The sequence below is a fragment of the Pangasianodon hypophthalmus genome, chromosome 27 (genome assembly GCF_027358585.1).
Source record: "Pangasianodon hypophthalmus isolate fPanHyp1 chromosome 27, fPanHyp1.pri, whole genome shotgun sequence".
NCBI lineage: Eukaryota > Metazoa > Chordata > Actinopteri > Siluriformes > Pangasiidae > Pangasianodon > Pangasianodon hypophthalmus.
Window position 1 is genome coordinate 14,744,713 of NC_069736.1, and position 12,451 is coordinate 14,757,163.

General features: G+C 40.7%; 1 protein-coding gene across 3 annotated transcripts in view; it reads right to left on the reverse strand.

Moving 5' to 3' along the window:
• Positions 1-191: 191 nt before the first annotated feature.
• clip2 (CAP-GLY domain containing linker protein 2) overlaps positions 192-12,451 on the reverse strand; it is a 35,073-nt gene continuing 22,813 nt past the window's right edge. The window contains exons 5-17 of one of the 3 annotated variants that reach the window (XM_026922104.3): positions 12,067-12,280; positions 11,585-11,782; positions 11,101-11,204; positions 10,938-10,998; positions 10,316-10,420; positions 5,919-6,797; positions 5,772-5,829; positions 5,497-5,580; positions 4,691-4,847; positions 3,406-3,565; positions 1,898-2,086; positions 1,539-1,601; positions 192-1,418 (exon numbers count right to left, since the gene is read on the reverse strand). In XM_026922104.3, coding sequence (XP_026777905.1) covers positions 1,407-1,418; positions 1,539-1,601; positions 1,898-2,086; positions 3,406-3,565; positions 4,691-4,847; positions 5,497-5,580; positions 5,772-5,829; positions 5,919-6,797; positions 10,316-10,420; positions 10,938-10,998; positions 11,101-11,204; positions 11,585-11,782; positions 12,067-12,280 — 2,284 coding nt within the window. In that variant the 3' untranslated portion in view covers positions 192-1,406. Of the gene's footprint in view, positions 1,419-1,538; positions 1,602-1,897; positions 2,087-3,405; positions 3,566-4,690; positions 4,848-5,496; positions 5,581-5,771; positions 5,830-5,918; positions 6,798-7,601; positions 7,653-10,315; positions 10,421-10,937; positions 10,999-11,100; positions 11,205-11,584; positions 11,783-12,066; positions 12,281-12,451 lie in introns of all 3 variants that reach the window. The other 2 variants (XM_026922105.3, XM_026922106.3) reach the window with 2 other exon arrangements.

Sequence of the window (12,451 nt, forward strand, 5' to 3'; positions counted from 1 at the left end):
TATATATAGTTAGTGATGATCAATACCTGAGTTTTGCCGAAATAAAAATTTACACTTGACAATAAAGGTCATTCAGGTTACCTGTACTTACCGTCTTGTAAATTTAGTTAACATATCTTTAGTCATATTATAATCGTAGGGGTAAAAGAAATGGAATGAAATGATGCATTAAAAAACACACAATGCACAAATTCTGTTTTATTTCTGTTTAATGATTGAATCCCGGGGATGGTTACAGCTAGAGCCAAGGGAGTAAACTGCTTTTGTGACAGCATTAAAGAGCATCCGAGTCCAACGACTTGAAGCTTCATTTTTGCAAAACTTGGGGCCAGCCCTATCGTTTTATCCCTTCTTTCCGATATGAAATCCCTTAGTCTTAATCCCATAATATTCACACTGATAGAAAGATTGAAACCATTACTGAGATAATCCTTGTAACAGGGTGGATATCATTTATCAAATTGACCTGCTAACATTCAAATTATAATGTGCTCACTTGTAGAAAATCAGAAATGTGGATTATTGTCATTGAATTAGATGACGTACGTTCAAAGCCTAAATTCACTTCGACCTAGCTGGTCAACGGTTACAGTGGAAACTGTATCTTGACACATAAATATACAGCATAAACACAGTACAAGGCTGAATAATATGTCTGAGCGGTTGATTTCTCAAGTCTTTTACAGGAATACAGTGATGAAGTCCCATTCATTTGAAATGCTGGCATCCCTAAAATGGTGCACTATTTACTGGATTATAGAGGATGGATACTGGTAGGTGGCTGAACACTGTGGCATTCATACAGTACATAAGGAAAAAGAAAACAAGAACAAGACCGAGTGGAATCATCCCGTCTCCTTTACTCAGACATTCACTACAGAGGCTAAGGGAGAGTAGCAAGTCTTTCAAGGCAAAAATCGAGAGGACTTCTCCGTCTAACTCCAATAGCATAAAAGGCAAATAAATTAAAGTATAAACTGAGGCCAAAAGGTTTACTAAACTGCATCCTGGCCAATCGGACTACAGCACTTAGCTTCATGGAGGTGTTGAGCATAAAGACCGCTGCTTTTTCTCACTTCTCTTGGATTAATTATCCATACTGGAGGTAGTGTACAAGGTGGATCAGTGGTCCAGGTCTAAAACCATAACCGTAACGTACCGCTTCAAAGATAATGCTTTGTTTGTTTGTTTTTTTTAAATAGCATCTCACATTGTTTTACATACACATTTGCTAAGTGGTTGCAGTTTTGTTCATCGGCTTGGTGCTAACTGTGAAAAGAATGCAAAGCTGTCCAATGAGGTGTTAGTCCGAGGTCTAAGCATCAGACATCTCGGGGATTTTTTTTGCAGTGTACCTCCTTGATTTTTCCCTAAATGGTCAAGCATTGCTTCAACGACCCCCATCATCAGTGCTGTCCCTAAACAGATACAAATACAAAATATACATGAGTGTCAGAGTTATAACACGGCATCAGTCAGAATTAGAAATGAAATCATGTAGAAAATAGAACAGATATTTATTTGGTGTTAGCATGAACCTCTTCCGTGAAGGTAGCGTCTTGTTGATGGATCCCATTTGCCGAATTTGCGCTGCTGTATGCCTGTTAAAAGATGCATACCATCAGAACTTTCTATTTAGACCACGCCCACTGCGGGTTTAAATCCGAACACAGATACAGATACGCATAATTTGAGCACTAAAAAAATACAGATAGTGGCATTGTGTTACACCCCTAATACAGAGCAATGCTCAATTTCAAAGAAACCATTTGAAAGAAAGAGAAAACTCTGTAAGCATGGATATGAGTATGATGCTGCTTGCACATTTAAGATTTAAATCACACTCCAGGTAAGAGCCAATGGAAAAATAGGATTTGTGGCGTTTGTGCAGCTTTACCTGGCTCTTATCAGGTCGCGTGCGCATGGCCTGCACTAGCTGGTCCACTTCCTGGTTGTGTTCCAGCGCGTTCCTCAAGGCCTCCTCAGTGCTCAAGAGCCGCTGGCGTAGGCGGGCCACCTCCGCGTCCGTCCCTGACGCCTCCATCATAGAGAAGCGACGATGCTCAGGTGATGACCTCTCACGCCCCTGAGGTCAGGAGAGGGCACGAGAAACAAGATGCAGAGCAAGAATTTTGAATTCTTGAATTGAATTTTTAATACATACATTTTCAATCCAGACATTGTATAAGTTCAGGACATGCATTTATTTATGTATTGTCCTATAACAGCACCATGGCAATTTTTCAATCTGTTCAATCTGTTACCTGTTTATATTTACTTTGACTTTTACGGAATTTAAGTCACAGCAGCTATAAACATTCCCTCACCAGTCTCTTTTATTCTTCCTCTCTGTTAAAGGCAAAAGACACACTTTTTCCAGGTTACTGAGCAAAAGGGAACATGCAAAGTCCTCCATCTAGTGTCCTGTTTCGGAAAACTTGAAGGAACGGTTTTACCTGGCACTGGAGACTCCTTCCAAAAACGTTAAATAAACGTTTCATTATAGAAAACTTCACCATATCGACTAGACATTTTTATTTGCTAAATAACACATTTTTAATCAGGTTATTACTATTAGTCTAAGATTATGTCTAATCTCTATTCAAGCTCTATTCCCCGGATCTGTACAGATGTGCACAGATGTGAACAATGTGTTCACAATGAGATGTGTTCATGTGATTACCACGGACAAGAATTTTGACCCAATTTCTAAGAAACCAAGAAACGAACCGAAAACCTGTTTACTCAGAACCCACGTGCGACAGACGTCTTAGTGCAGCTGTTGAACTCACTAAATGTAAAACATTTTTTTTTTCACTCAGCTATTTGTATTTTAAGCTCTGAATCTATATAAGTCATCCTTTCACATTCCTTTTACAGGAATTTGTGGTTATGCATTTAACAATATAGTCTCTATCCAATGTAGGTTGTGCATCGAACAAAACTTTCAGGCAAAGTAGTAAGCAACCAGAATGACACTTTACTGATTTGTAAAATATTCATTGTTAATATGTTTGCATTACACTGTATAGTAGCATTGCTTAATCATTTATTAATGGAATTCAACAACTGCACTTAGATGTCCATTACAAGTGGGTTTTTTAAAGTAAACAATTACCGTGGTAATTAAACAAATATTGCACATACACTGGAAAGACATTAGGTTGAAAAATGCCGGAGTCTTCCATTAAGTCAGTATACTGTTTTGTCATTCACCTGAGAGGCTTCATGTAGAGTTTTTATGACTCTTTAAGATTATAGAACAATCCAATTTTCATCAGAGCAACAAGGCCAAACAGAAACCAAAGTAAACCAGCACATCCAGTCAGAGTATTCTCCAAAGCCCCAGAGTCTTTGAGCTGCCCAGATTAAGTAAAACAAAATGGTGGACATCAGGAGGCTCACCAGAAGCAGCAGTTTCTCCCTCAGGGTCTTGATGTCGTCCTGCAGCTTCTGTTCCTTCATCTTCCACTCAGCCTTGTGCACCTCACGGCTCAGATCACGGTCCATGCCGGGAGAGTGGCGCGGCGAGTCCAGCAGCAAGACGCGCAGCTCGTTTAGACTCCTGACACAAACACACAAAAATATACACACAATTCAGGGAAGTAAAAATGAAACGTAATCAAAATAAGATCTCTCAGAACAAAGGTTCTAAACATTTATTTTATGGACATAATTTAACTACTGAAATATGACGCACTAAGCAAACATGTACCATCATATTCATTCACAGATGTTATAAGCTTTTTAGTCCTGAAATTTTCACCCACAGAGCCCTGAAAATGTTGTGTGTCATATTAAAAGCACTGTTATAAACACTTTGTTTAAATTTGTTGTTTACTTTATGTATACTTGTTTTCAGGTTTGGATTAGGGCCATTAAAATAATGTGACAGTCAGCTGTAATTAGAACTATAAATATAGCCTCAAGCAGCGATATGCGGGGTCCAAGTATATATATATATATAATATCCAAAAAAAAATAAAAACTACAATACAAAAGTCCAATGGTGATAAATAGCAATCACCATCGTAACACCATAAAAATGTACATGATACATGAACAGACAATAAGCCTACCTAGTCAACTTTCTCAGAAATGAAGAGACTGTGGAGGTCCTATGAAGCCTCCCTGATCACAATATTATGTTCGCTCAGTATCGTGATCTATTGTATAACTGATTATTTACACTTCTATTCATTTGTAATTACTTTTTTCACTTATTAGGTCTATACATCTTTTTAAGCCTCTTTTTGAATGTAAATAACCACTAAAAGCACAGGTGGCATTCTGAATCAGGATATGGCATCGATCCAAAAGGCTGAATAACACTTAAGGAGGAGTTTTAATTAGACGGATTGTCCTCATTAAACCAAATGGATCTTAAGTGGATTAAATGGTGAAATGAGAACAATTCATGAGTGTACTCTGGGATGGGGAGTGACAGCCAGCAGATTTCAGTGAAAACGATGAAGTGAGAAGGTGGAACAGCTATTTAAGGAGGATACAGGTGTGTGTGTGCATGTGTGTGTAGAGAGAGAGAGAGAGACAGAAGTAGACGCTTTGTTCCGAAGTGTACTTCATAAAACAAGACCATAAATAAGCGACTTAAATCAGCCTCCAGATGGCTTGAGAGTTTAAATCATCAGGCTCTAATACCTCTTTTACAAACCTTGCTAACATTCCTTACCTCTCTTTCTTCAGAAGTTCCTGGCTAATGATCACCAGCTGGCCTGATGCATCGTGGGATTTCTTGGTGATGGCCTCCAGCTCCGCCTCCAGACGCATCTTGTCTCTGAGAAGGCCGTCTGCCTTTCTCTCCCCCACACGAACTTTAGTCTCCAAGGCTACAAGCAAATAATATTGAGAATAATACTTTAGTTGTTTAAAGGTGCAATGGCCAATACTGTTATTTTTCTTATTATTACAAATAATGTGGAACTATCAGAGAAACGTTGTTGATTACTTTACAATCTAAACAATCCAACCTTTACTGCTCAGAAACGTGTGGAGAAAAAAATACAATCTTCTCCAAAAAGAAGAACAATGCCTAAAGAAATAAAACAAAACTCAACCTGTCAAAGATGGAGAAACCTGCTGGCCTGCTGAAGGTAGCAGTCACGTGTGCTCCTTGTACCAGTACACACTCCATTTGCCACTGCCTCCTACTAGCTCCCCAGACTTCTAATCAAAACCACCTCTTCCCAATCATCACACTCCCCATAAATAACCTAGACTCTTATCCGTTTGCAAAGTCTTGCTCCTAGTATTCCACTATTCCACAAAGGAATGTTAGAAAGGTAGCTACCAAATGAGGCAATGGGACACAAGGAGTAAACAAATTCAAATGGCTTTCTGTCAGTCTTGAAAACCCTAGAGCCTTCTACCCAGCGCACTTTTTAGAAGTTTTTTTTTTTCCGCACTGTTTCCCAATAGGGTAATACAGCCGAGATTTCACTGTAACAAATGAATCTACATGGAGAATATATTCATTACCTGCTATCTGTGTTTTGAGGTCATCTACTTGTGTAGTAAGAGTGGAAACTTCTTTTTCCCTTTTTGCCAGTTTCTCCAAAGTTTCTGGGAAAATATAAAAACATAAAAATTTAAAACACCCTGAAAATAAATGACATTCATAAAAAAGTCAGAAAATAAATAGGGCACTAGTCATTATCACTCAGAAATGTTGTGCAATATAGAATAATTTAGTACACAAGTGACAGCAGGGAGAAGAGCTATTATCATAATGAAAAAAGGATTGATTTACAAACCTTCCATATTTTGCTTTAACTTAATCTTCTCTTCAGAGTTGTCGTTATTTTCTATCATCTGAGAAAAAACAAAAATTGCAGACAACATCAAGATTTACAGAAACACATCAAACACAATAAACTATCTTTTACAAGGCAATAACTCACGTTGACGTCCTGGCTGATATGATCAGCCTCGACAGCCTGCAGTCGGTTCTCGCTAACCCTCAGCTTCTCTTGCAGGTCTCGGATCTCAGCTCTGCTTTGTGCTTCAGCTTTCTGCAGAGCCTCGTAGTCAGCCATCTTCTTCTCAGCCAACTCTAGCCGTTCCCTCAATCCGGCGACCTTCAGCTCGGCCTCCTGAAGCTTCTCCATGGACTCATTAAGCTCCTGGTTGCTCCTGGCATTCTCCTCGCTCTCCTCTAGCTTATCTTGTAGTTCTTGGACCTTGGCTCGAAGCTCCTCACGTTCCTTGGCCAGCACGGCCACTTCAATCTCATGCTTGGCCTTGAGGTTCTCCACCTCCAGCTGCTGCTCCATCCTCATGCTCTCCACGGTGGCCCTCATTTCCGGTGAGGGACCATCTCCGTCTCCTCCGCTGGTCTCGGAAGATTTGGAATTATTGATCAGTGAGGATTTGAGCTCCTCCAGGGCACGCTGGTGGTCTCCAACCAGGGCGTCCAGCTTGGCCTTCCAGCTATCCATCATCTCCATGTTCTCACGTGTGGCCTGCTGGAGCCTTTGGCGCAGTTTTGTGATCTCTGAGGCCTGCCGCTCTGTTGTGGCCTTGAGGCGTTCAGTTTCTTGGCGGCTGGAACTCAGCATGGCCTCGTAGCGTTCACGTAGTTGGCTGCTCTCCTCGCGGCGGGCAGATTCAAGGCGTTCTCTGAGAACAAGAGCCTCAGAGCTTGAAATCACATCTTCACCTTCCACTACAGAGGACGAGGCTCTCTGCAGGCGTGCCTGGAGTTCATCCACCTCGGCTTTGCGCAAGGTTAATTCCTCCTCAAGCTGCATCACCCGGCTCTTCTCCTCAACCGTGGTTTGCTGGTGGACAAAGAAGAGGTTTTTATACACTGCTCCTCTTGTGAATGTGGTCAAGTCTTTAGTTCCTGCTTTTTAGGGGTTAAATTCAAGAGCAGAACATTTTAATTTTGAGAAATGTCCAAACATACAGTAATTATGGAAATGTAAAATGTTGGTATGAAGCCAAACCAACAGAATCATAATGTTTCTTAAGAGTAAATAGTTTATATTGGCTAGTTTTGAAAATGTTCTGCCAAGTCACCCGCAAAAACAGAACTTTCAGCATTCTCTAATGCATCGTCAGCGTCACTTCGCACGTGCACAATCTCAATCGACCGCTGACATTTTTCAGCCAAGTGAAAGTCTGATTTAGAAGCATCTTTTCACAAATGCCTTATGTTGAAAAGCATAGAAAAGGCAACCTACGAGGGGAAAAGAGACAAACCCAAGCAAGCCATTCTTTGCACTGTGTTCCTAGAAGCAGCCAAGCAAATGTGAGATGATGCATTCAACACATACGCATACACACATCTAACGAGCTGTTAAAGAAGAACCAGTTGAAGTATCCCAGGTTTTGAAAGAGGAGACCTAGTGTTAGTGTTGACAGAGATTTACAGGGATCGTTCCCTTGCATGTCTCAGGAAATCACTGAAGATATATGCTGCCATCAGACAGCACCAGAAAATATTCGGAGATGCAATCCCAAAAGAGAGAAGAGGGAAAAAGAAAGAGAGAGATCACACCACTCCTCTTAGAGTTCACTGCTGATTTAGGAAGATGTTTAGAAAGTTTAGACTACACACGGGATTAGCAGTTTTATTTCACCTTGATACTCTTACCCAACCTCATGGGTGTTGCCTGATGGCGCCTTCTGCCCTGTTAATAAATAGCAAAGCTTGAATTGGAAATTTGGGTCAGTGCATGTGACACTGCCCCAGCTTTATGACCACAAAACGACATGTTTCATTAAAAGTCCGAAAAGTGTGCCATCACACTTTAGCTGTAAGAAAAATTTCATTGTGTCAAAAGAAACATTAAATTGGATATGTGTAATGTGACCCTACATATGATTTTATACAGATGGGTGATAAATTAATAGGAAAGAAAACATGTCTTAGTAAAGTGTTTGGTCCACCACAAGCCACCAGAACAACTTAGCATTGATTCTACACGTCTCTGGAACTGGGAGGAAGGGATGAACACCGTGCTTCCAAAAGATCTTCCCACATTTGATGTTTTAATGATGATGGTGGTGAGCGATGTCTAACATGTCGGACCAAAATCTCAAAAGTGTTCAACTGTGTTGAAATCTGGTGTGTGTGAAGGCCACTGCATATGATTTACATTATTTTCATCATCATCAGACTATTCAGTGAGCCCTCTTACCCTGTGGATGGGGGTGGAGTCATCCTGGAAGAGACCACTCCCATCAAGAGAGAAATGTCTCATCATAGAATAAAGGTTATCAGTCAGAAGAACTTTGTATTGATTTGCATTGATAATTCGCTCTGAGGGCACAAGTGGAGCCAAACCATGCCAGCAAAATAAATAAATGCCCCCAAAACATAACAGTGCCACCATTTTAGTTTTCTTTAATTTGTCACCCATCTACGTATATATTATATAATGCCATTTAATACAAAGCAATCAGCATTTCAATTAAGTAAATATGTTAAGAAAGGTCTTTGGTGTAGGCAGATTTTTAACACATTCTGACTGACTTATATAAGACACTATTAGGATAAAAGGCTCCCGAGCATCCTTTGACATGCCTCTAGAGTAGACATATTCGAACTTTGGCCCCATGGGGCTCACTTCCCAGTTCTTTGAGAACTTTTCATTTTTGAAAACATTCTCCATTTGTTATGACAGAAACTGCCAGTGTATATTTCAAACGGGAAAACAGTGTCAAACCAAGGGCACGAGTCAAAACAAGGGCACAAGTCAAAGCATTGTGAGGTGGTGAGGTGTCAGTTAATATCACAGAGTTCAAAACCTACTCAGATGTTAAAATGTGGCGCTCCTACGCAAAATACGTAAAAGTTGTCAGGTCTGAAACAGTCATTTAGATTTTTTTTGGTTTTTTCCCCCTCTCACCCCTCATCAAAGCCCCAACTCCCCCATTCCTCACCATTGCAACGCCCCACAGTTTGAATACCTCTGCTCTGGAGAAACATTTTCAGGTTTGGTGTAGAACCTCACAACAGAGACTTTGTCTTCCAAGCAAAATTTCCAACTGGAAACCCTCTGAGCAACCATTTATGAATGTAAATACATTTCAGCTTTGGTTTTCCACAATACTGATGTCTGTTATACAGCTTCTGTTTATATACTAGAAATTCAAGGGTTTTACTTGGAACCCTGTATAATAGTATTTTGGTTTGTTCCACTAGGGGAACCCTTTTTCTTCTAAGAGAAGGGTCCAGCTTCTGTAGAAACCCTTTTAGGAACCCCCAAGCCTAAGGCTATTCTTCACCCCAACCATCAGGTTACTGACGTTCTAGGCTGAAGATCACTCGGATGATAAATGGGATTATGGTTCAAACACACTCCAAAACTGCCTTAGAGTCCTGCTGAGATGGAAAGGATTAAAATATACAGAAGATAGAAAGGTACTGAAGACAGAAGGAGGAGTTCTGAAAGATCCTGAATGTCAGTGATGGAACTGCACTGCATGGATGGCCAGGGGTCAAAAGGTCTCCAACATAAATGTCCTTGTTACAGTAATGCTATTGGAAAATACAGCAGCAAAATCTAATTAGGTCTAATCTAGTAATGCGACTTCGGTTATTACAGTGGGATGAAGAGAGAGCTTTTAACTGAGGAAGGGAACCCAGACAGGCCAGTTAAGTTCCCAGTTTATTAGGTTCACATACCATATAGGTCACTTAGCCCATCTGTTGCTATGCAGAATAGCAACCATCCATCAGGGTAAGGGGAGCAACGTAAGCAGGAATGGACAAATCAGTAGCCCAGGACAGATTCTGTGTTCTGGCTTTTAGTTTTTAATACATAGTTGTCGTGAGTACTTTTCTGCTAAATATAGAGAAACTCCAATAACATCTGACAGAACACCACAACTTAAAGCTTGCTACGTGATCATATTAATGTATTATGTATTAATACATTAATAGTGCCTGTATTAATGCACTTACCTAGCTAACTATCTCTCCATATGTTATTATGTTAAGTTAGTACTGGGCAACACATTGGTACTTTCACTTGCCTGGTGGGCTAGCTAATGAATTTATGATTTGTCCACTCCTGATAGGACAACTGCTGATTGTATGTGGGTGCTAGACCATTCAGCACACCAGTGACTGAAGTGGCAAGGATAGCTGATGAAGCTACCATACAAGCGCATCAGATGGAACATTCTAGCTGCAAGTGAATGATGGAGACCTTGATGTGCTCAATATGAGCAAAAGCTCAGGCGAGGCTGGTGCATCACAGAAAGGCAGAACCAAAAGCAGAAAAAGGAGGGGGGGGATAAAGATGGCTACAAGCAGGTGTGACATCTACTCTCGCTGCACGTTTACCATCTTTTCCTCTAACTCTTTCTGAAGCTTCTCTGCTTTGGACTTTTCCAAACGCAGATTCCGCTCGAGCTGCCGAATACGGGCATGCTCCAGTTTGGTCTGAGTCTATGGAGAGATAAAAAAGAACGAGAGAAGGAAGGAGAAAAAAGAGAAAGGAGAAACACGCAAACAGGACACAAGGCACAAGAAGAGAATTTTAACTATATGAAAAATATCCTTTCACAATGCTTAAGGAGAGGAAACTGAGATGAAGGAAAGCAGGAGGATATAGAGAACAGATGTCAAGTGGCTTGCATAAGTATTCACACCCTTGAATTTGGTGTTTTGTTGCAACACTACAAAACATGAAAAAGCTGAATTCTTATGCAAGACACTGTAGTCTATAACAACTGTTAATTTTTCTCATTTTTTAAAGGCAATTTTGCCCGTAGATAAATTTTCACTGAGCAGCTTTCCAGAAGTGAAGAAATTCTTTGTATGTGTTTTTTCCTTTACTTTATGACAAACATGTTATATTAGTAGATTTAGTATGCGTTAGTATAGTGTACTGTTTGTATAGTGAATACGTCACTATGCCCCGGTGTGATTTGGGATTTTTCATATTATTTGTGCAGTGAAATACCTCTAGATCCCCTTTGGTAATGGATTCCTCCTCCACCCTGAACTGAAGGTCCTCCACTTTCCTGTTTTAGCACAGAACAACCGCTAGGAGTCAGAAAAGCATCTCATTTGGAGAATAAAGCATCGCATTTAAGCTGGAGCACATTTGGAGCTTGGGGTGGTACCTTTTCTCTTCCTCAAGCTGATTGGCCAGTTCCATTTTGTCTCTCTGTGCATTGGCCAATAGGGTGCGCACTTGCTGCAGGTTGCTCTCAGTCTCTGTTGCATACTGAAGGTACAGAAGAGGATAACTGGGAAAATGCTTTATTTGAAATATAACATTGGAAATATATCTTAATTTATAAAAATGTTTCTCGAACTGTAATAATCATAGAATTATTACAGTTAAAAAAACTGTTTCTCATTACTGCCACGCAATAAATCTAACTAGTTCTTAATTAATTCTAGGCAGCAAATTAGCTCTGCTGTCAGACAAAACAACTGTTTAGCTCTGTCAGTAAACACAGAGGTATAATCTTTGATATGGTGCAGCTACCTGTAGTATTTATGGAAGGAGTCTCCAGTGTCAGCACTTTGTAACAGTCATTACAGGTTTCCGATATGGCTACAATAAGCAACAAACGCTCCTCTTATAAGACTAACACAAACCTGCAGGTGTTGGGCTTTGAGTGTGTTCAGTTCTTTCTCCACCTCACAGATGTGGCTGGTGGCCTTGGCTACTTCGGCTCGTTCCAGGTCACGCTCGGCCAGGAGCTGTTCGATGTGCTGCTGCTTTTCTTTGAGCGCCTCCTGCAGTGCGGTGGTGCCAGAGATCTTGCGTGCATAACGGGACGATGTCTCTGTCAACTGTTGGGGGGAAGAGACATATAATTAGTCACATAACCAAAACAGTGATGGGGATCAGGAATGCTTCACAAGCTTCACTAAATGCTTTTTTTTAAAGTTTGCACCTTATTCAAGTAAGTCTGACCTTCCCTTTTAAGTTTCAGTTTTCTAAACAGATCCTCATGTTCATAGCTCATGTTCACTTCTTGCTTTGCAAATTAATGCTACTAACTGCCATACCTACAACATTTCCCCAAAGGATTTTATAGCCGAAATATCACTTCATTTTAAAACTCCTCCCTCACCAGGCCAGTGCGGCTGGGCCTGCCGCCGACGCTGGAGGCCACGGAGCTGACAGAGCTGATGGATGAGCTGCTGGGGCTGTGAGCCAGTGACGACACTCCCATGGCCACACGCTTGCTCTTCTTGGCCTTGGCTGGACTTGTGGAAGGGAAGCCGATGCGGATCACCTTGTGGATTGGGGCAAACAAGCCAAATTTGGGTGGGCACTGGAAGTACCTGATGGAACAAAAAGGTCAAAGAAGATGAAGAAGTAGGTCAAAGGTCTAGCTAGATATTGGAAGTGTTCTTGACATAAGGCAATAAAATACTGAAACTAAACACTGAAATTGCCATAATTGTAGCCCAAATAATCGATTCTGAATGGTCAGAAGGTGTTAATTAATGTTC